The sequence below is a fragment of the Nerophis lumbriciformis genome, linkage group LG01 (assembly GCF_033978685.3).
Source record: "Nerophis lumbriciformis linkage group LG01, RoL_Nlum_v2.1, whole genome shotgun sequence".
Taxonomy (NCBI): domain Eukaryota; kingdom Metazoa; phylum Chordata; class Actinopteri; order Syngnathiformes; family Syngnathidae; genus Nerophis; species Nerophis lumbriciformis.
In genome coordinates, this window is record NC_084548.2 from 47,186,156 (window position 1) to 47,210,592 (window position 24,437).

A 24,437-nucleotide genomic window follows, 5' to 3' on the forward strand; every position below is an offset into this window, starting at 1 on the left:
TGTACTTCTACTGCTGTGCCGTCTCCTTCCACCCGTCTAAGACATAACAACACCACTTTAAAGCTGAAATAAATAATCCACTGGTGCTTAATTATGGGGGTATAAGCGCAGCATATGCAGCTTGATGTACATCACAGTGCTCCTGGCCAGAAAGCTCCATATGGACAAAGCGGTGGGAGTGAGTCCACAGAGATGGTACTAGAGCACATAACATGGAAAATTATTTCTCCCATAAGAATAAAAAAAAGTAGGTCTGAAGATCTGTACAATTTTCAGTATCCATCTGTGCCTATAATTGTCAGTGTAAACTGTTATGTATTGGCTGCATAGGTATGTTTAATAATTTGCTTCAGCCAATTAAAGATCATATACAGCATCTGCTCCTTGGTGCCGTAGGAGCAACATGGTCAGCAAACTTGATGCAAATTAATAATAGGGATATAGAAGCAAATGAAGTGTGGGGAAGGCTTTTTAAAAGGAAATCCTGGTAATTGTCAACAGAAGTAAAAACACTATGGTGCATTATCAGTGCAGTGTCAGGGAGGGCATGCCTTTTGACACCTATTCACAAGCAGATATTCCCAAGAGTTGACACTCAGGCTCAGACCAAGTCTTGGCTTCAGCTCTGGAAAGTGAGCTCAGAGGATTTGTTGCAAATAGCTATGGTGACAGATACATATGGTAGATCTGTCTCTCCACTGATTTTTCAGGATTCAGTGCTACCCTCTGGCACAATAACACCAACACCGCGAGACAGAACTGCACTGGAATACATCTCAAGTATGTTGAGGATTTTTCTCACCAGGGGAGTTGACAAACTATTCTGATATGCGTATTTACTACTTCCGGATGCTTGTTGCAAAAACTGAAGATCTTCTCAAATGCAAAATTAAACACAACACTCATAATTACAGTGGTCATTGCACAACATGCGTTTGTGCTCTGAATTATCCATCCATCCATCCATTTTCTACCGCTTGTAAATCTCAATTAAGTATGCCATGCAAGTCGAAAGGTGACACAATTAGGGATGTATACCAAGTACCGTTATTTTTTGGTACCGGTTCCTAATTAGGTCGGTCCATGAGGGCCGTGAAGATTCTAGACTAATGATACAGCTATCTGTATTTTTTGTTGCAACTGACTGACGTTATTATGACACGCTGTCACATGAAGTTCAACTGCAGCTGTTACACATTAAGATCAGCTTTGAATAATGACAAATAAGGAAGCAACACCACACACATTTCCACCTCAAAGGTTTCTTTTAAGTCATGCACACTGTCAGTTTGAAGTGAACCCACTTTACTCCCAATTGCCTTTTATCAACCGTCCTCCTAGTGATGCGTTAATCCACAGGCCATATTAATTTGTTCAAAAAAGTAAAAAATTTAGGTATAATATAATAGTCCATAAAATTATTTTGAAGCAAAATATCACCCACTGTGGGTTGCCTTCTGACATCACCCCATTGCGCCGCATTTGCGTGTCATTGAAAGACATTTTGCTTGAATGTGTTTCAGTTTGTTCTGTCTTTTGACTGCATAGCTTATCACTACACGATCAGTACCAGAAGACAGGATGAGTCCACGCATGCACAAAGACTACGTCACTTTTTACGACGTAGCTTCTGAGACGTAATGTTCTATGATATTTGAATGTTTTATTAATGTTTTATATAAAAACTAGCTTACCTAGGAGTAAAATGTAACAAGAATAAAAACATTAAAAAAGGGTAGATTTTTAAAAATCAGGGAGTATTATTGCTACAATTACAACCACTTTCACTCTTGTGTGATTACAAAGAATGACACACAGGGGCACCACTGACTCTCATCAAGTAATTAATTTTTTTGAATGTTGATTGAACAAGGCACTTACTGTAACTTAAATCAATATCTGTGGCCTGTCAAAAAGTACCCTTTCAAATAAGTAGTGTATTGTGAATTGACAGTATTTGTAGTAAATAAAGTAACAAAAAAGGAATAATTTATTTGCCATTGAAGGCTGCTGAACACATCGTTCAAGTTTCTGTAGGGTTTCAAAATAAATACTGTATTCTTAAGCAACGTTTGTTTTGTTTTGTATGTAATCTTTTATATTAAATTACTATTCAAATAAAGATTACAAAAAATAAAACCATGGTAACAGTGACGGCGTGCATGAAAATAACTGCCATAAAACAAGTTGACAGAAATTATTTAGTCTTCGCGCATGCGTGGACCAATCGTGTTTTCTGTTACCGATCGTGTAGTGACATAGCTGTTAACAAGCAATATGGTTTCTGGTCCGTCACTCAAATATGTCCATGTGCAACGTAAACACAAATACCAATTCTTATTGTTACAAAATGCACACCCACATAACATGCTAAGTGATTGTTTTGATTGTTATGATATTTTTGATAGGATATATCATGTAAAAAGGTCTGTGTTTTGCACATGTATGCCATATATAAATATTATTTCCAGCTAAGTGTAATTGTGTTAGATAGAAACAGAGTGATGAATATGTGAGGTGTTTACAAGAAGATGATATAACTGCATTTCACCATGCACTGCACACCTAGTTGACTTCTTTAAGACTTTTAAAAAACTGTTGTTGATAAAAGACTTCCCTGCTCTGATATGTTACAGTACATCATGTTGGAGGTGTTCACCCTCTTGAGCTAATATAAATGCTAATTAAAATGCATTATTTCAAATGTTTTATTTCTACAAATTACATATAGTGCCAATAAGAGTACAGATAAATACCAGTATCGATAAGGAATACCAATAAGGGTATCGAATCAATGAATTCTCAATGATAAACATCCCTACACACAATTGTAATAAACCTGCCTTATGCTTTGAAATGTCACATATCTAAACTCAGCAAGGCTAACAACATCTTAACCGTGTTCCTCTAAATGATTTGTTTAACATTACATCGATGTCAAATGCCAAGAACAAGCAGATTACAAATGTGCATATGAAAAAAAAAAAATTTAACCAACGTTAATGTATATATTATTTCCATTGAGTATATTTGTAATATAAAAAACAAATAGGTTGATCAGTTAGGTCACTGGCCCACTTGACCAAATGAAAACAACAACACAAAAAAAACCAAATTTCAATCTGCTTCTTTCTTAGCGCATTGGCCAACCATACCTAAAGTTTAGGAAATCATTGTGTTGTTTTGCATGAATCTGCAAACTAAATAACACACTCAAAAATCAACAAATGGTGATTAAAATAGTGTTTCTCAACCAACTTGAATTAAATGCAGTGGTACCTTGGCTTGCGAGTGCCAGATATCACAAGATGTTTGGGGTATAAGCTGTTTCTCGGTTAACTGTTGTGCTTTAGGTTGCAAACAAAAATTTGAGTTAGTGGGCATAGCGAATGTCACAGTGAATGAACTACATAATTTCCAACCGAAACATCCAGCGCCTTACTCACCAGCACTAGCTTATAGCTAGAGATCCACAACATGTTTTCCAACCATGGGGACAAAGAACATGAGTTTCAATGACAGTGTTGAGAAGAACAATTGGGTGATATGCATTGTATAAAAGAAAGAAATCACTGAAAAACATAATTGAGGTGTGCGTTTAGCTGACCTGGTGAAGGTCAGGGTACAAGGGTACGAGCATATCACTTTACAATTTGCACCATTCTGAAGCAGAATTAGTCAATAACGCTAGCCAAGGGCCTTCAAATGTTTTTTTAAACTGGACTGAATTGAGAATTTATCCATTGGAATAAAGAAAAGCTGTTGATGGTATGTTTGAGGGAGAAGCAGCTCGCAGGAGATACTGTAGAAATCTGTAAATTAATATTACATTACTTCATAACACTACTGTAGTTGTTTGTACTACATTCTATTGTATTGTTTTTTATACAAGATTCATTAATTGAAAATGTCTGTTTGTCTTATTTAAAAGCGTATTACATGTTATAATTGTGGTGTTTTGTGGGGTCTTACAACGTACAATGTAATTTGTATTCATTTCAATTGGGAACTTCGATTTAAAATATGAGTTTTGAGAGTTATGAGCCATTTTATACCACTGTACTCTGAATTAAATCAAGTTCTACAACAATATATACTTCTAATCTGTAGAGATCTCTGAGCTTCACATGTCTGTGAAAAGTATGTATTTAATTTTTTTTGCGGGATGGGGGACCATATCCTATTAATTTTAAATGGTCAGGGTAGCTGAGGTCAAAGATTAGCACATGCACTTGAGAGGTTGTACTTCTCAAGTGATTTGCTCCTTTCCCCTATTTTTGTTTTGCCAGCACCACAATGGACAAATCATTTGTATTATGTGTGTAGAAAATAATTTAATAAGCCAATTGCATATCAGAGGGCCATTCTTTGTAACAGACAAATGTACTTTATAACTTTTAGCTCTTCTGCTTCAAACTGTACACTGCATTTTTAAATAAACCATGTGTTTTAGGCACTCAACTACTCAGCTGTTCAGACTTGGCCTACTCTGGCAGTCCTTGTCTTACTTGAGAGCCGTTTGGTTTTACATGGAAACATCTCTCACGAGGCTCCCATGGCACACAAAAAAATGAACGAGACATAACTGCCGTTGAGTGCAGAGATTCTTTTTCCTAAAGAGTTGTGCTTTCATAACACTGTTTCATTCTCTCAGCTGTTATTTATCCATGTTAATGGTACCCCAGATGTTCTGCTGTAATCTTCTTTCAGCAACACTTTGTTCGCCACTAAAGATTTATCCACCATAGCATCTCATCAGCTCAAGACAGCCTGCATGTGATTAGTTTGAATGCCAGATTTGGAATACAGACAATTAATTAGTTTGAATTGATTGGCAGGAGATGGAATTACACACTTTTGCAATTTCTGCACAGAACCCATTTTTCAGGGTCAAATTCAATCACTTATTTTTAAAATTAGTTTTCAAGCTTTGTCAGCACTTGCATCTGTGGTAAATGACATGTAATTCCTTACAAACAACTCAGCTTATATGTTTAAAATATGAATACTGTAAGACTTAAATAGGCATATTAATGTTGTTAACCACAGAGACTGAGACTTGTTCCCAGTTCATATCCTCATCTGAGGAATGGTTATAAAGTATGGCTGGGCGATTATATGATCGTGGTCGATGACCACGATTAATTTGAGTTTGATCACGGTGATCAGCTGTTAGCATTTTTACCTCAATCAAACATGGCGGAGATGTTTGTTAGAAGATACCCCAGTAGTAAACAGTAGGCGGCCTTCATTGGCCGTGATCCTGTGTGTGTGTGTGTGTGTGTGTGTGTGTGTGTGTGTGTGTGTGTGTGTGTGTGTGTGTGTGTGTGTGTGTGTGGAGGAATACACTTACGGTTGCCGTTTCCACCACCACCACTACATTTACATGCCCTACCTGCAGTTGGGTTTGTGTATCCAGGATAGGGCTATTCAGCCACCAACGAACTCACCGATAGAAGTGGATGTCGTCATTGGACTCGATGGACAACCATAAGCAAGCAAGCGTGCGTGTGTGCGTGCGTTTGTCCATGCGTTTGTGCGTGCGTGTGTGTGTGTGTCCATGTACACGACTATCTTGTTCCACCTTCACGAAAGTGAGGCTCGTCACGACGTAATTAATGTTCAATTAGCGTTGTGCCTCTTTACCTTACACAGCTGGAAGTGCAGACCAGATGGAATAAAATAAAGACATATGACTAACATGCATACAATTGAAACACAACGTTGAGAAGGAGCAGTGACTTTAGTGACAGACTTTAGTTTCCCTATCTGCTGCAGCTCGCCATTAATCCTGCCCCGAATGCTGACTCACAGGCACTCACAGAACGTCTTTGTGACTAAACTACTGTATTGGTTCTGAGTGGGAGAATAAACACACACACTAATTTAATCAGAAAAAGGCATTTCTATGTCTAAATATTTTTTAGCAGAATTTATGTTTTTCTCTCTGCAAAGATTCAACTCCTCTGATATAAGATAATACTAAAAAACTCTGCAGACGGACACTTTGTGTTCAAATAATTTTTGAGTTTGTGGATAAAAAACATTTTGTTCCTGAAACATTCATTAAACTTGTTTTATGTGTTGGTACACATTATTTTACAGTCACTCAAATCCAAACTGCACTTTAATGTATTTTTATTAAATATAAGCTAAATACGGTATTTAACCGCTTGCCGTTTGCCAAAGGACTGATGTATACAAGTAATCAAAGAATGCGGATAATAATTTAACATTTGAAAGTGATGTTTAGTAAATGTCAACTTGAAAAAAGTCCTATAGTATTCACTACACCAATGATACTTTGTTTACTGCAGAATGTTTGTGATGACAATCAAAATAACAAAATAACTTTGAGAGGGGAAAAAAAGTTGTTTACACCCACAAAATGTATCAAAAAAGAAGCAAAACCGTGGTCCGGACCGTAGCGTGGGTTTCCTGTAAGGTTGCACATCTAGTAAACACAATCATAAATATGAACAAAGTGACACTTCTCAGCTATTTGCATATATTAGCTCAATCAAATATGGCGGAAATGTCTGTTACAAAATATGGCAAGAGTAAACAGTAGGGATGCAACAGTACTCGATATAATCCTGCACGGGACAATCCGCTATTATTTTTTTTTTTAAATAGTAATAAAAATCAAGATCGAATGATAGGAAAAAATTAATCGTTATAATTTGGTAGCCATTTCGCCCAGCCCTATTATAAAGACATATATCTGGTGTGTTACTTCTGGAGTGTGACTGACCTTGGCTTCGAAACAAACATTTAGCCTGAATTTGAGGGATTTCTGTCATGCTTGCTTGCTCCAGCCCCACCCTCAAGACGAGAGTGAGGGTCATGAGCCTGGAAAGGCTGACAAAAACAAATCTTTAATCAATAACCATGGTTTCCCCCCCACCGCCCACCCACCTCTCTTCTGTCTCTGTCTCAGGACGCTCTGAGACTGTTGGGTTTTCTTTTTAATCTGTGCTCACATTGTGGTGAAATTGCAAGCTAATGTTTTGGCCATAGATCACTCAATGAATCACCGCTGGTGGGACAACTCTGATTTAAAACTGAATGGCAATATTTTTCCCAACAGTTCAGTAGTTTAACAATTTACTGATGTGAAGTGCAGTCTTACAGTCTTACACTAGTGTTTTCTCTTCTGCAGCTACATGAAATGAAACCTGCATATTAAATGTCCGAGGTCAAGTGGGTCAGCTTCTGGTTGTATTACATGTGTTAAAGGACATACAGCCACTTGATCATAGATGTATGCAGTTATGTAAATAACAAGCTGTGTCTACTTTCAGAGTTTTATCTTCACTGATTTCATAACAATAGAGGAAGCAGGGCATTTGCTTCAACGAATGTGCTGTCATCTGCTGCACCTTCTGCAACTAACAATGGAGCTCACTTCTGCAGATAAGAGGGTATTTTGATCACTTAATCCCTTTATTAAATGGACAGAATAATACTCAAACACTCAAGCAGTCACAGTGTGTGACACAAACTGTGAATTACTTGCACCACAAGCAGCCAGGGGATTTGAAAGGCAATCTTCTTCAAGTGTTGATTCCATCAATGCAAGCATATCAAAAGGCACAAAAGCATAGGCTTAATACAGTCTACTGAAGAGAACAAAAATAGTATCTACTCACAGCATGAACGAAAAACAACAACAAATACAACTCTCACACTCCAATATCAACATGTGGTTTCAACAGAATTCCTCAAAAATGTGGTATATTTGAACATTATTATGTGAAAGTGAAATGAAGACATTCTGTAATGGCCACAAGGACAGTGTGGGATGACAGTCACATGAGTTCAGTGGTAGTGGTAGAATACGCCCAGTCCACTGGCCGGAATCTGAGTTAAAGGGAATGTTGTTAACAAAGCCAGAGGTGCAGTGACTAACTCATGACAAGCTTTGAAATAAGAGCGATCAATATACTGGTAAAGCTAATTAAAAGAATGAGGCTAGGTAAATAGGGGGTTTAACCTGCATCTTAGTTATAGCCCTGATACAGCTTGTGCTTAATCATGAAACTCTATTCCAGCTTCATCATAAGCATTTCTGGACTAACATCAGGAATTGAAAGCTCTGGGGTTTGGGCATAATGTTATTACAATGTATTGCATTGAACTTATTCTAAACTAAATTACAATTCACCAGTTCATTTTGTTGATTTCAATGTAAAATATAAATGTCATTATATTATAATAATTTAAGCTTTGTTTCAACATTGTGTTACTTTGCCAATTCTCGTTAAATACTGAGAGAAACATCGGCTGAGAAAAAATAGCAAGTTGCAACTGAAGCAGCTTCTGCTTGAATATTATAAAACATTAAACATACAACTTAACATAGTGATGATTGTGAAAAGATAAGTTTACATTTATGGGACTAACTACTTATGTATTCTCTACTGCAGGGGCCAAGTGCGGCCTGCGGCGAAGACCCACGAGACATCACAAGTTAAAAAAGAAGTTTGGTTCATTGCATGTCTTGAGCCTTAAGGCTGGAATATACTCTCGCATCACGTAGCTTGTGTTACCACTGACGACGTCTTGTTTGATTTATAGTTCTTCCGTGGGTGGTGGTGCCAAACTTGTAATTCTCTTCCAAAACACTAAGGGGCAGTGTCTCCAGAATGAGCATTTGCAGCTGTTGTTGACTAGATACTGTGTGTTTTCTTCCTGTGTCGAGTGACATCAACCACTGAGCCACAATATCAACGTCGTTGTCTACACTGGAACTAATTATTCACAATCATCAGTTCACTTTTAATGGACGTTTTACTTATAAACCAGGGGAAAAAACGTTCGCAAAGATAGACTGTGCAACTTCTGAACGACTCGCGGCAGAGGACGTTATTATTATCTGCAACGCTATTCGGCCATTTGGGACATGGGACAAGAGAGAGCTAACATGTAATTGTAAATAAACAAAAAATGTTAAATAACTATTGTAAGTTAACGACATGCTGGTGTTAATCTGTATGGTCATGCTCAGAGTTCACAAATGTTTCTAAGTATACCGTTTCTGAAAGATTATTGACGGAGAATGAGAAGTGTTGCATGTGAGAGAAAAGACGTGTGCGCATGAGAAAGAATATGTGTCTGAATTGAACCTGTTGTTAGCACAAGATTGACAATAATAGTTGAAAAGAGTGTGAAATTAGTGTCGTACTTTGTGACCTCTTATGGGCGCAACAACAACACAATACGCTGAAAAACGACACATACAGTAGGGCTGGGCAATATATCGAATTTGTAAAATATAGTGATATATTTTAAAAAAAGATATGAATTACGAAAATATTGTAATATCGATATAATTTATTTCACGTTAAAATGACCAAACTCCGCTTATTTGTTGTGTTCCTTGTTCTCCCCCGCTTCTCACTCCCTCTCAAAACTCCATGGGCTTGAAACCCCTCTCCTTCCTCCTTCCAAGACGTGCTTGTATGTATAAGAACATCCATGATTGGTTGGTTGTTTACTATGATGAGTCACGATTGGTTAAGGTTACAGACAGGCCAATCAGAGGCAAGATAGGGCGCGTCATCGAACCAGGAAGGGAAATCACAACAGACACGCACATCCCAAATGACGACGAGAGAGTCGTAAAAGAGAAAAGAGAATATTCAAGCGAGCGATTTATATATTTAAAAAAGTAGTAGAAAAAGGCAGAGGGATTCTATTCCTTAGATTTTTCTTTTAGCGATGTAGACGACGTCCAGGGAACCCACAATGCGTGTACTTGGCTACATTTGGACAAATGTATGCGGATAAAACATTCATCTGAGTTGTTTACCATGTAAGCCCAAATCAAAACTGTTCTCGAGTTGCCAAGCCGGACATATTTCACACGAGAAATGCTGCCAAAAATGTATGCTGAAGAGAGGAAGATCATAGCCGCCCAATTAAGTCAAGTCACTTACTTGGCGCTGACCAAAACCGTACGTGTCTGACAGTCCATTACATCGTCGACTGGGAATTAAAAAGTGCCTGCCTGCAAAAGTATTTTCTATCTGAGTTTGATACATTTTGTATTATTTGCACAGCTATGTTATTTATTTTACATAGAAATAATATTTTTCTATTTTATTTATGTTATGTAATTCTGTGCTACTTAAACAGTTTATTTTATGTGCTGTTAATGCCCATCTTGACTAACTGGGTTAATAAAACTGTTTCCCTCCTTATCGCCCAGCCCTAACATACAGTAATTATTTTTAGAGCGCACCAAGATATTAAGTACACAATATCCGTTTTCATGTAAATGTTTATCTCTGTTGTTTCATTTCATACAATAATTGGTGCATTTCAAGCACAAAGTCTGCTCGCCTGTGTTCAGGGACCCTCCTTGGCAAAAACTGACCAATAACAGCTCTGCGTTCTGCGTCGCCGGCGACAATAAGCTAAGATTTTTGGGAGTTGCACGTAGGCTATGCGGGAGGCTACGCAGGGGGAGGGAGTATGACGGCATCGTCTACACAAGCTATGCAACGCGAGAGCTAGTACACACCAGGCTTAACTTTAACTACCTGAGAGTTCGATCGCTGCAATTTTTCCGCTATGTTGTGGTTGAAGATGGGATTGGCCAAGAGTTTTTTCAGTGTCACGAGCACAATATTAATTTATACAACCCAATCCAAACAGCTATTCCTATTTTTGGTGTAAATACACTCCATCCAACACAAAAAAATCAACACACGGTCAACATAACACACAACCTGCTTATTGAATTTTGTATACATTATAAAAACATGTTCATTCACCAAACATAATTTGAAATTACACCCATATAAATCCGCTACAATGTGTGATCAGTAATATGCAAATCACTCTTTCCACACTCCCTCATATTCGGCGCATTTTAGCTGCTTGATATTTCTGATTGATCACAAAACGTTAGGGGGGTCGTTACGGAAGTAAACACGGTAGGAGTCAAACTTTTACATACTCTTAATATACAGAGTTTTATTGTTTATACATCATATTGCATTATCATCACAGTCTGATGTAGGAAGGGAGGATGTTAAAGTTGAAGTAGTTAAAGTTATGTGTTGTTCCGGCTCTTATAGCTTGATTTAATCAAACTGAAGTGTCTTAAGATTTTCCTGATAATATTGCTGCGTGGCGGAGAAAAAAAAGCGGAATTATGTGTGTATTTGTGTATGCGTGTCTGCATGCATGTGTGCGTGTGTGTGTGTGTGTGTGTGTGTGTGTGTGCGTGTGTGCGTGTATGTGTGTGTGCGTGTGTGTGTGTGTGTGTGTGCGAGTGCGCATGCATCCATCTAACAGCGTATATTTGCGATTACCCTGGCAAATAGACTGTATTGTATTCTTATATATTTGCCAAACTTCCCTTTTCAATTTGGTATGAAATTAATATGCAGACTTAAAGCACTGCGATCGTCGATTACGTGTGAAAACAGATTTGTAAATGTCATCACTCAGACAGCAAAATTGGAATAAATATTGATTAAAAAAAACAACTGAAGTTAATGTAGTGATTTCAATATAAATGTACATAGATGCTTATTGAATTACATTACACATATATTTAACATCTATAGGAGTACACTCATTTCAGAACTGTATAGGTATAAATTGTATTTACATTGTTTACATAGTGTGTATGTATGTATATATAGCCTATACATATAAATGTGTACCTATATATACAAACTATATTAATATATATATATATATATATATATATATATATATATATATATATATATATATATATATATATATATTAATATAGTTTGTATATATGTACACAATATATATACAAACTATATTAATATATATATATATATATATATATATATATATATATATATATATATATATGTCTTAATAAGGTTATCCAAAAAATAGTGCTCAATACCGTAGTAGAGCGCCATATATGTATGTGTGGGGAAAAAAATCACAAGACTATTTCATCTCTACAGGCCTGTTTCATGAGGGGGGTACCCTCAATCATCAGGAGATTTTAATGGGAGCATTCGCATACCATGGTTTATATAGGGCACAGAGTGGGTGGGTACAGGCTGGCGTAGGGGCGTGGTGATTGGCTCATGTGTTACCTAGGAGGTGTTTCCGTCTATGGCGGCATGCTGTTACAATTTCGCTGCGCTTGTTGAGGGATGACAGGTCTGGACGGTAAATAATAAACAGTTTCTCTTTCAAGCATAGGTTGCATCTTTTATTACCACTATTGTAAGGTGTGCTGGATGCAAGAATTTGCCATGTTATTGAATATTCAACATTATTGTCTTTGAGGTCCCAAATGTGTTTGCTGAGTTCTGTGGTATTTCGCAGCTTTTTGTTCCTGAAAGAAGCCTTGTGATTGTTCCATCTGGTTTTGAATTCTCCCTCGGTTAATCCTACATATGTGTCGGATGTGTTAATGTCCTTGCGTATTACCTTAGATTGGTAGACAACTGATGTTTGTAAGCACCCCCCGTTGAGAGGGCAATCAGGTTTCTTTCGACAGTTACAGCCTTTTTTGGTTTTGGAGTCGCTCTGTCTGGGGGCCGACGGCTCATTTGCAATTGTTTTGTTGTGGTTTGAGATGATTTGTCGTATATTGTTCATGCAGCTGTAGCTCAATTTAATGTTGTTCTTGTTGAATACTTTTCTTAGGGTGTTGTCTTTGGGAAAGTGTTTGTCAATCAGATTGAGGAATTTGTGTCCAATGTTAGTTGAGACGTTTTTGCTGTATGGGGGGTTGTACCAGATGATGTCGTTTCGTTTTCTGTTCTTTTTTGGCTGGTTTCCTGGCGTGGGTTCATAGGTGAGGGTGAAATTGTATCCGCTTTCATCAAGGGCTTTTTGGTACGGGGGGGTTGCTTGGTCAAATTCAGCTTTGCTAGATGACAGCATCGATAGCCTTTTATTGATTCCGGTAGGTATTCTTTTCGTGGTGGTGGGTGGGTGGTTGCTGTCATGGTGCACGTATTGGAGTGATGTGTTGGGTTTCGTGAATGGTTGGTAGCTGTTATTTCTCAGGTTGAAAGTGACGTCAAGGAAGTTGACGGTTTGCTTGTTGGCTTCAATCGTGATCCGTAGGCCGTTCTCTTTGAAAATTTGGCATATGCGCTTCTTGGTATTCTCGCTGCTCCTTGGCGAGGCGCGACACACTGCCAGTCCGTCATCACGGTAAATACCAAGGTTCAGATTGAGGCTAGCGAGCTGGGAGAGGAGGAAACTCCCAACGAGTTCACACGTTTCTGCTCCGTCAAAACTTCCCATAGTGACGTCAAATGTTGCATTGTTCTTTTTTTGCCATGGTGTACTGTTGTGGATGAGAATGGAGTTTTTTGCGTGGATGATGATGTTTCTTTCGTTGCCTGTGATTGAGTCGTAGTCTGAGGCGAAGTCTAGTGCTTGAGTCAGTAGGTCTTGCGTGATGGAAGGGTAAAATTCCTCGATATCAAAGGAGATAAAGTTGTGCTGTTGTTTGTCTTGGATGTTGTTGAACCATTTGATTACTGCTGCTGTATTTCTCCATTGGTTGAGTGGTGTTTTGTCCTTGATTTTTGTGTTGACTCTGTCCAGGATTATTTTGCTGATTTTTCCTATTTCAGATTTAGTTGGGTTTATTAGTCGGCATGTTGGGTTATTTGCGAAGTTGGGTTTGTGGTCCTTCAATGTGATGAAGGCTTCCTTGTTGGCTGTGGCGTCCACCCTGTCCTCAATGTCCAGTTCAGCCGCGATCCTTTTATTTTCCAGGTGGTTGTTCTGTAAGGTGTTGGGTTGCGCTTTTTTGTATGATTTGGTGATGCTTCTGTCCAGTAAGGTGTGGTGTTCTGGTATGTCCATTCTGTAGAAGTTTGTGGTTTTATCGGCAGCTATGATGAGGTTGTTTACTTTCTTGATGCGCTCCTTGTCATTTTTCAGCTTGGTGAGGAGTGGGTTGCGGATTGGCTTGAATTTGACTGATTGTATCATTTTGAGCATGTCGTTCTCAAAATCCTTTAGTTCCTCAACTGTGGGTGGGTTCTTGGTAGATTTGAATCCGTAAGTTTTCTTTTGCGTTCCTTTTGTTTCAGGGTGGAGGAAAAAATGTGCTTTCCACCACATCCTTCTTAGGAAGTGTTCCGTCTTTTCTATGAGCCTTAGCTTGTAGTCATTCTGCGCGGGTATGGGGATGTTCTTCGTGGAGTAGTCGATGTTGAATTTTTCCATTTCTGATCGTCGTACAGTGCTCAACAAATGTCAATTTGGAGCAGACATCCCTCAACAAGCGCAGCGAAATTGTAGCAGCATGCCGCCATAGACGGAAACACCTCCTAGGTAACACATGAGCCAATCACCACGCCCCTACGCCAGCCTGTACCCACCCACTCTGTGCCCTATATAAACCATGGTATGCGAATGCTCCCATTAAAATCTCCTGATGATTGAGGGTACCCCCCTCATGAAACAGGCCTGTAGAGATGAAATAGTCTTGTGATTTTTTTTCCCACACATACATATATATATATATATATATATATATATATATATATATATATATATATATATATATATATATATATCAGAGGTGTGGACTCGAGTCACATGACTTGGACTCGAGTCAGACTCGAGTCATGCATTTGATGACTTTAGACTCGACTTGACAAAATGTAAAAAGACTTGCAACTCGACTTAGACTTTAACATCAATGACTTGTGACTTCACTTGGACTTGAGCCTTTTGAATTGACATGACTTGACATGACTTGCTACTTTCCCCAAAACCCAAAGATGAAAAAGTTATTCGGGAGCGCTCCGTATTTTTCGTTGTGTACTTGTCTATCAGCGTTGCGTGTGTCAGCTGGTGTGGTCTCAGTACAACAGCCAATCAAATTAGATCTACTTTGTTTTCATCACACAGCATTCATCCAATCAAATTGCAGGACAACCAAGGAAGAAGACATGTCCAAACCACACGCCAGTGAACAAAAAATGATACCTAAAATAATTTTGTTTCGGTATAAAAATTACGAGGTGTTTAACACAAAACGGTTTGCAGTATGCAACACATGCGGTTCGAAAATTACTGATGGAGAGGCAACAACTTCCAACTTCGTCCGGCATTTGAAGTTGCACAAAGAACGGTAAGTTTTGAATGAAAGATAACGTTTATTGGCTAAGTAACGTGACTTTTATTTGCTGTGTAGTTAAATCAGTGAGGCTGTAAACTCACTGCTAACGTTATAACGTCATTGCAAACACGGGAATCTGTTGCAGTTCACTACCTTATTCATACTTTTTGTTCAGTGATTTTTTTAAAGCAGGGTTACGTTAGTCAATATATCACACGTAACGTTAGACGGCGGTCAGCAGCACCGCGTATTTTAGCCACCTAAAAAAAGACAAAAATAGTAAAATAAAGGTCAGTTAAAATGTATACTATATTATGAATATGTGTACCGTTTTAGCTAGCTTTCTGACATACTGTTGGTTGTTTACCTCAGTGGTCCCCAACCACCGGGCCGCGGCCCGGTACTGGTCCGTGGATCGATTGGTATCGGGCCGCACAAGAATTTTTATTTTTATTTTTATTTTTTAATTAAATCAACATAAAAAACACAAGATACACTTACAAGTAGTGCACCAACCCAAAACAACTCTCTCACCCCTTTTGTTCTGGGCATTGAACATGAAGACTCTTCCTTCACTGTTCCGAGTGGCCATGAGAGTCTTGGCAGTGCCTGCCTCCAGTGCTCCAGTGGAGCGAGTTTTCAGCCATGGTGGCATCATACTACGCCCCCATCGTGCACAAATGACTGACAGACTCTTGGCTAATTTGGTCTTTTGCAAATGCAATGCAGCATAGGGCCCTGACATATAAAAAGTACAACTTTTTTGTTATGTTCACATATATGTCATGTTTTTTCAATGTTAACACTTTTGTACAAATAAGTACATTTGCACTTTATTTTTCAATGTGTTTGTTCTGTAAAGGAATGAGTTAATGTTTAAAATGACTGGTTAATAGTGCTATTATAAAGTGCAATGTCAGCACAATTTTCTTTCCTGCAATTTAAAATGCACTTGTTTTAATAAATAAATACAGCGTTTGAAAAGCATACACAATCTGTGTTAATATATTAGTCTGTGGTTAAAAGGACTTAAAAGGACTCGAAACTCAAAATGCAGGACTTAGGACTTGACTTGAGACTTTCCAGTCTTGACTTTGGACTTGACTCGGGGCTTGCCTGTCTTGACTCGGGACTTGACTCGGACTTGAGGGCAAAGACTTGAGACTTACTTGTGACTTGCAAAACAATGACTTGGTCCCACCTCTGATATATATATATATATATATATATATATATATATATATATATATATATATATATATTAATATAGTTTGTATATATAGGTACACATTTATATGTATAGGCTATATATATGTGCGTGTATATATGGTTACTTTACATGCAGTCTGCTTTCGGCCGCCCTGCCAAGTTGCTTTTGCCCAAGACAGCCCCCAAGTCAAAACATTTGGACACCTCTGTTCAAATGCATCGTTTTCCTTTCCCACTCTATAAGAAAACCTTACATCAAACATATCATCGATTTCATTTAACAAGCTACAGCAACACCTTAGTTATATAAATCCCATTACAAAAAAAATGATTAATATTCAATTACTATATTGTAATAATGTTACCAAAATATTTAGACAATATTGTATTGTGCATTAGTTTGATTTGATTGATTATCAGTTAAAACAAATTTAAAATGTTTCCTCGACTATCTTGGGGGTTACGTTCCCACGTTCCAGACCCCTTCATTATCAGTGAAATTCTGCGAATTTGGCACACTATTGATTTTATTATATTTATGATTATTATTAGGTATTTACACTTTTTACAAGCATTCCACACATTCTACAAAACTTTCACACCCACTTATAAAAACTTAATATGCGCTTAAAACACTTCATATGCTCTAAAAGCTTTATAATTTTAACATTAAAACTTAAATGGATACTCAAATCTCAACACACTTAATGGTACTTGAAAATCCGCAATGCACTGAGAAGGCAGTAAACGATCCGCGAAGTGACGAGAGAACACGTTTTATCCAATCTGCAGTAAACTGGTTCTTTTTCTTTTGCATTTGCATTGCAGATTCACAGCTAAGGCTCAAAGTCATTTAAAGTCATACTTGGCCAATTTAATAAAATTATATTAATAACAGGTGTTTCTCGATAATAATGTGGAAAAAAGATAGCTAGACATTATTCAACTAATCAACATTATAAGTTCTAGTGTGAACTCACATCCTATGTTTTCTGGGCTGTAACCTGACACACTGCAGAATAGAGCTGCAACTATTAGTCGACATTGTCAACAAATGTCCACAATTATATTTGTCACCGACAATCATATTTGTCGACAATAGTCGTGACGTCATCACTTGTGTTTTTCCGGCGGAAGCGGTTCAGCACCGCTACTCGCAAAAAGCTTGCCAGTGATAACATGTACAGTGTGAGAACATTTCTTCCTATTCTTGTTAAAAACAAGAATACCTTGCTCATTTTGCAAAGCGGACCTTGTTTTTATAGCTGTACATCTGGGATAGACGAACATTTAAAGCGGAGGCATGATGTGGGATGAAGTTGTGTGAAAAATAACTAACTATTATTATAGCCAAAGTCAGCAAGCTAAACTTTGTTGACATCACATATATCCGAGTACTTTTTAAAGCAGCGTCAATTTGCAATGCCATAAAAAAGGGCACAATAACAAATGCAAACCACGCGTGCTAACACACACACACACACATAGGCAGACATGCACCAATGCAAAGGTATCAAAAGATTAAACATACAATCTATTAAATAGCCAACATTTTAAAAATTAATCAAAATATAATTCTACACTTTGAGTTTATTAGAGTGCTAAAACTGCCAATAGTTAAGCAATAGTCAATATACCAGTGTGCAGCTTTTTAAACATCATCACAAAATGCTTGTTTTCTTTTTGAGGAAGTTAGATTTTGTGTTTTGTTGTTTGTTTTCATTGCAGCTATTTTAACAGCTTTTTAATACATAAACAACATTATTTATTTATTTATTTTTAGCAATTTGCCTTTCCTTTTTTTTTTAAATGGATAACATTTTAATAGTCATCTCAGGGCGTTCAATCGTTTGCAACTGGACTACTTGGTTTGTCTTGGAAGACGTTTCACCGCTCATCCGAGTAGGTTTCATCAGTTGGTCAGATCAAGCCCAACAGTTGGTGCCAAAACCCCAAATATTTATACTCCAAAAAACCAGGAGGGTGTGCCTCGGCAAGGATGGTTATGCCCTATCGTCGTGAGTAAAAAAACAACTGTTTTAATGCAAACGAGCAATCCTAACTGTCAAAACCAACGACAGTCGTTGAAGTGTAAATTCCCCTCGTTAGCATTGAAGTAAATGATAAATAATGATAAATGTGTTGTACTTGTATAGCGCTTTTCTACCTTCAAGGTACTCAAAGCGCTTTGACACTACTTCCACATTTACCCATTCACACACACATTCACACACTGATGGAGGGAGCTGCCATGCAAGGCGCTAACCAGCACCCATCAGGAGCAAGGGTGAAGTGTCTTGCTCAGGACACAACGGACATGACGAGGTTGGTACTAGGAGGGGATTGAACCAGGGACCCTCGGGTCGCGCACGGCCATTCTTCCACTGCGCCACGCCGTCCCTATTGAGGTATTGTGTGGCAGAACGATCGCTGTGGATCGACGACTACCAGTCCAAAATAGTCGGAATCCCCTGCATAAGCATTCCATTCAGTTGTAAACAAAGAGCACAAATGGCATTGTGGTCACCGTTTGGTCATCTTCTGGTTACAGAAGGTGACCAGAATGTTTCTAACTCCTGCTATTTGTTGGAGGCTAAATTGCAGAGTCTTTTAGGAATGGTTGAAAGGACAGTGTTGTATGTGGGCGACAGGTGGTGTCACAGACTACCTCCTCTGTTCAGGGATGGTTTTTCAACCTTGACATAGATGGCTTCCCTCACTCCTCTTTCGTACTATCCGTCCTCTCTGTCCAGAACCTGTACATTTTTGTTCTCAAAGGAGTGCTGTTTATCTCTGAGGTGCAGATAGACAGCTGAGTCTTGGCCTGAAAATGTTGCCCGTCTATGCTATGCCATGCGTTGGCCTAGTGGTGGTTGTTTTGTTTCTTTTGGACTTGATCTGACCAATGTAAGTCTATGAGCACGAACTGATGAAGCCTACTCGGATGAGCGGCGAAACGTTTTCCAAGACAAACCAAGCAGTCCAGTTGCGAATTATTTAACGCCCTGAGATGACAACGACCTGGATGAATGAGAACCTTCATAGGTTTTTAAATAGTCATTTTAATTTTTGTTGCAGCTGAATGAGCAGCACAGTTACAGTAAAATACATATTTATAAATTAATTAGTCATTGTTGTTGTTTGTAAGCACATGCCTGAAATAACTTAGGCTACATTTGGAAGTCGATGAAAAAAATTAGAGCCATTAAATATGTGTACCGTACGCTTTATTATCTGACTAATCGACAAATCATAAAGATAATTGTTGACTAATCGACGGCCCTAATGCAGAATGTCATTTCACTCACAGCCCATGCTCAGCAAATTATTCCAAGAGGCTTGAAGTGTCACCAAATTTACCAAAAATATACTTTTTTAAAACCTTTACTAGTTGTAGTATATGATCTATTTTATACTGGAGCAACAAAGAAGACGGGTGGCACGTTGCCAAAGACTTCAAATGAAGTCCAATTTGATTGGTCAATGGTCCGGGGACCCACAGCCTTGTCGCTCTTAATGAGGAGGCGAATACAAGTGTGAAAACTTGAAATAGTGTTGGTGTGGAAGTGGAGAACCAATTATTTTTATCATTTGGCCAATAACTTGTTCAACAACACTCTTACATACAGTGAAATTACAAACCGCCCACAAGCAAAGGCAAAGTCAAGGCAGGTCTTCACCAAAACTACAACAAAGAAAGCAGTCTGCCTGTCTGCTTGACATGCTGTTCACTGATTTGTAACGGAAACATATAGTTCGTTTTTCCTTATTAGTGGGAAAGAAATGTACTGAATCTTGGAGGATTCCATTATCTGTGCAATTTTTTTTCATAATCGGCAGGCACGCTGGTTGTATTCACTGCTGTTAACATGACTCTAAGTGGTTATTAAAGTGTAACACAATGCCACATAATAAGGGAAGTGTGTCAAAAAGTCAAACAGCTGAAAAAAAGCCTATTACTAGAAGTTCAACAAACATGCACACACGGTTAACTGCCTGCAACAAACTAAAAATGACTCTTTATGTGTTCTTGGCCCTCACCAAGCTCACCCATCCATAAAAATCCCATCTCAAGGAGAGCAGAGGTGAGGTCTCTCTCTCTCCCTCGCTCCCGCGTAACACCTCTCGCGCTCATTCACTCTCCCCGCTTACACATGCACACAAACAAAAGCATGCTCTGTATCATAACTGCTTCAACAATTATTCAGACAATTACTCAGATCAATGGCATTGCTGCCTGCCATAGAGTGTCCTCACCAGCCGAAAACAACCTCCAGGCTCCATGCATTAAATGTGCATAGTGTAACAGTGTGCAATAACATAAAAAGAAAAACAGCAAGATGGCTGTTGTCTGTTACTGCTGCCATGTGTGAGAGGGCACAAGTGTAAAAGCAATCGGAATCAATGTTCCAATTTTCTGCGCAGTCCTTGGCCATTAAATCTTTCAAAACAGTTTATTTTGAAAAAAGTCAAAAATATTACACCAGAGCAGTGACACTTATTGAGCGTGGAGTCTAACAAGGAGTTGCGGCTGATTTCAAACTCCCTATTTAGAAATGACAATACATGAGCACACTTAATTAGCCAGTCTCTAGTCTAGATCAACAGCCGCAGTAAAGAGACTAGTGTATTCATTAACAACGATGGGGCTGCTTTATTCTGAGGAACAATCAGACTCTTTTTCCCCACTGAAAAAGCTAAACACAACATGCTCTAAAGACAACTGAAGGGAAAATCCCCCGCAAATTAAAGGTGATTCTTTGGTCTACATTTCTAACTGTTTTGTTTAGCCCCAAGCACTTTTGTCCAGACACATGACAGTGCTGAAATCGTACCCACAGGAAAATCTCAACTGTGACGTTATCTTTGTTACTTGTCCTCACTCTACATGGGGGGAAATATGCATCCATTTGAAGTGCAATAGGATACAGCCGGACGTCAAGGTGTGATATGAATAGCCAAAATAGGTGGGAAAAAAGCCAAAGGCCACAAGTGATGGCTTGGAGTGTCAACTCTCTATCTCTCTCTCTTTGAGGGTCCACTAAGGTCCTGATCCCTTGGCCTATATGTAGCACAATCACTCTTTGTTAACAAAACATAACATGACAGTGTGATCCCTTAAATCTGATACTTATATCAGCAGAGAGGGTGTAGGTGGTGGAGTTATTATGTTTGAGAACAGAATAAGGAAGGGGTCATGTAGGATGGTGGGAGATGGAATCGAGGAGTAAATAAATGAATCGATGAATGAATAATTGATTGGCCAGCTAGTGGCCTCTCGGAGCGGCAATGCAGTATTAATAACTGACTCTTACTGTTGGTCTCTGCGTCATCACTGATACTCTTAGGTGGACCGTGGCCAGCGTAACACACGGTTGATCTGTACATTCGATCCGGATTACGAACTTTCTTCAGTCCTTCAGGAGGCAAAGACAAAAAAGTAGAGAAAATGGAGGAAAAGAAGCATTTTTGTAGCCTGTGATGGCCAAACAAATTCCCCATGCAAACAGACAGAAATCACATGCGCAATCAACATACAGCAAGAATAGTTATTGCAATAATAACTAGGGATGCACAATATTTTTTCAAGCCGATACCAATATGGATAACTTCCTGCTTCTTACCAACAACCGGTAACTTATTTTTATCTATCGTTTTTTACATTTAGATTTAACTGTAGTTTGCGAACACTTTTCTTTGCGGCTAGCGTTCGAGCAGTTTCTTTATCAGCGAGGGCGTCCTTGTAGCAGGGATGTAGATAGGAATTTGAAAATGGTGGTGACCAAGCTGTCAGCAATACGTTTTTTTTCCACACCGTCCTTTAATCAATATACGTATGTTTGATTTAAACAATTTTATTAAAACGGTAGTGTAACATATGTAGATTAACAACTTTGTATACTGTACATGAAATTCAGATTTCAAATGACAGAAGTAAGTAATACAAATAATATATAAGTAATTAGTACAGGCAAAATTATAGGACTCAATTATAGACTCACTGAAGGACCCAAAAACATACGGCTGTTCTTGCCGATAGAGTCTGTCAAGTCTTCCTTGGTAAACATGGTATACAGCAATTACAGGTCCAGATACCAGTTCTTCTATAGGACCGCAAATAAATTCCAACATCCATGTACTCCTTGAACGCACTATCAGCGTAGGACGCAAATGCCAGGCTCTACGCGCGCTGCAATGACTGGCAACAGGTGTAAGCTAGCCTCCGGTTTAGATTTTGAAAAAAAAATGTTCTTCCTGTTTGTTTCTTCACCAATTAGGTATCACCCGCTTTGTCATAGTAGACAATGTTCTGATCACCGCTACTGGCACAGGCATAGCTATCAGTACTTCTTTCAAACCCAGAGTTTACAACTTCCTATGAGGTAGGAGAAAAGGAACGCTTGATTTGCTCTCTTTAACCCAACTACGACAGATTACGGGTAATCTCGCCTCATTGGAGCGTTTAGTTTTTTTAATCTGTTCTGAGCTATTTTTCAATGATACAGTATCAAAAGTATTATGATGTCATACTGTAATTTCTTATATCCTATTTATCGTGTACCCCTAATATTTAACACACCACAAATATGTTTGTTATTTATTAAATAAAGCAGTAAAATGTTCAGCCCGTGTTTTGGCTGCAAATGCTGTTGTCGTGGGTCAATCACGATGATGCAAACAGGTACTGAGTCGAAGGGGGTAAAAAAAAGAGAGTGCAGACTGAACCAGACAAAATTGATTCATTACTAGGCATAAAAGTAAAACATATAACAAGTTAAACCTGGAAGGGTGCTGACTTGACCTTTTCACTAACCTTAAAAATAAAAGTAACAATGATAATAATAACAACAACAATACATAGGACACTTTTAAAGTGCTTTATAGGAGACTCAAAAATGCATCACAACTTTAAAATATTTGCTTTCATAATTGAATATTCATTCCTCAGAAGGGTAACTGTGACTGGTAGAGCGCTGACCAGGAATATGCAAATACGACATTTGACCTAAGTCTTATATTTGATTAAATTAAAAAATTATCGTTGCTTGCACTGACAAACATTAATGATCTCTGAAGATTTGCTAAGGATTTCGGCAAAATAAGTATATTTTTTGTTGTTGTTGCTGTTCTAGCCCTACTGACGCTTTGTGCTGAGTTTTTAGTTAAACAATACAAATACATTTAAACTGTGCTTCCTTCAAAATTAAAGAGAAAATACATTGTGTACTTGCTGAATTGAGGCTACAGATTGTTTCAATTAGTTCATTTTATCACACAACCTTGAATTCAAATATATTCATAATGAAAAGTGAATTCAAAATGTAGCCACTGTAGTAAAATATTGAACAGTTCATATATTTCCGGTACATTGGTTGTCATTCCTTGGTTTGAATTTTGTATCCAACTAAAAGACATATCATGCCTGTCTTTTCAATATCCTACAGGCTTTGTGCTCAAAGTCATTGCCACATGTTGGTTTTTAATGGGTGCTAAAATAAAAAAACTACATGACTGCCAAGGGCTCTGACAAAGAGTTAGCTGGAACGGAAACCCCAGGACGTAAACAGTACCACCAGTAGCACTGGGTCATGGCCCACTGGATTTAACACAACACGCAGCCCTTCGTCATTAGGGGCCATAATCATCCGAGATGTTGAACTATTTAAAGGGATCAGCTCAAACTTGCAAACCCCAAGGTCAAAATGTTAAGGAAACACCTGTCTTTGAGGCTATCTGACAGTCTAAGACATGCTGCAGGTAAACAGTAATGTTTTTGTGGACTTTTTGTGGACGCAGTGTGACACCTCGAACACCACAACACGTAAGAATGGAGCCTTCGCAGAGCCCGTCTTCCTCCTTTATACTACCAGCCGGCCTCGCAGGGCCACTGAAAATAACTTCTTGTGCTCAGCAGTGGGACTTTCAAGTAGAGGAGAGATCCCTGCGTTGCAATGGTGCTGCCATTAACAACTGGAAACCAATCCATTAGGTCCAGCTAACTAGATGAATACATGAGGATGCCACATGGTGAAGTCATTACTATCATAAAACCAGACGTCTTCATTTTCTTGCCACAGACAAGTTGCTTCACTTTTAGGTGTACTTCTGTAGCTCAACATCA

General features: G+C 38.4%; 1 protein-coding gene across 7 annotated transcripts in view; it reads right to left on the reverse strand.

Moving 5' to 3' along the window:
* The window catches only part of camta1a (calmodulin binding transcription activator 1a), a 740,802-nt gene that overhangs the window by 715,023 nt on the left and 1,342 nt on the right, over positions 1–24,437 (reverse strand). For 6 of the 7 annotated variants that reach the window (XM_061984687.1, XM_061984664.1, XM_061984651.1 and 3 more), the window contains exon 2: positions 21,631–21,732. The exons of the other annotated variant lie outside the window; for it this stretch is intronic. In XM_061984687.1, coding sequence (XP_061840671.1) covers positions 21,631–21,732 — 102 coding nt within the window. The remainder of the gene's footprint in view (positions 1–21,630; positions 21,733–24,437) is intronic. 7 annotated transcript variants of the gene reach the window in all.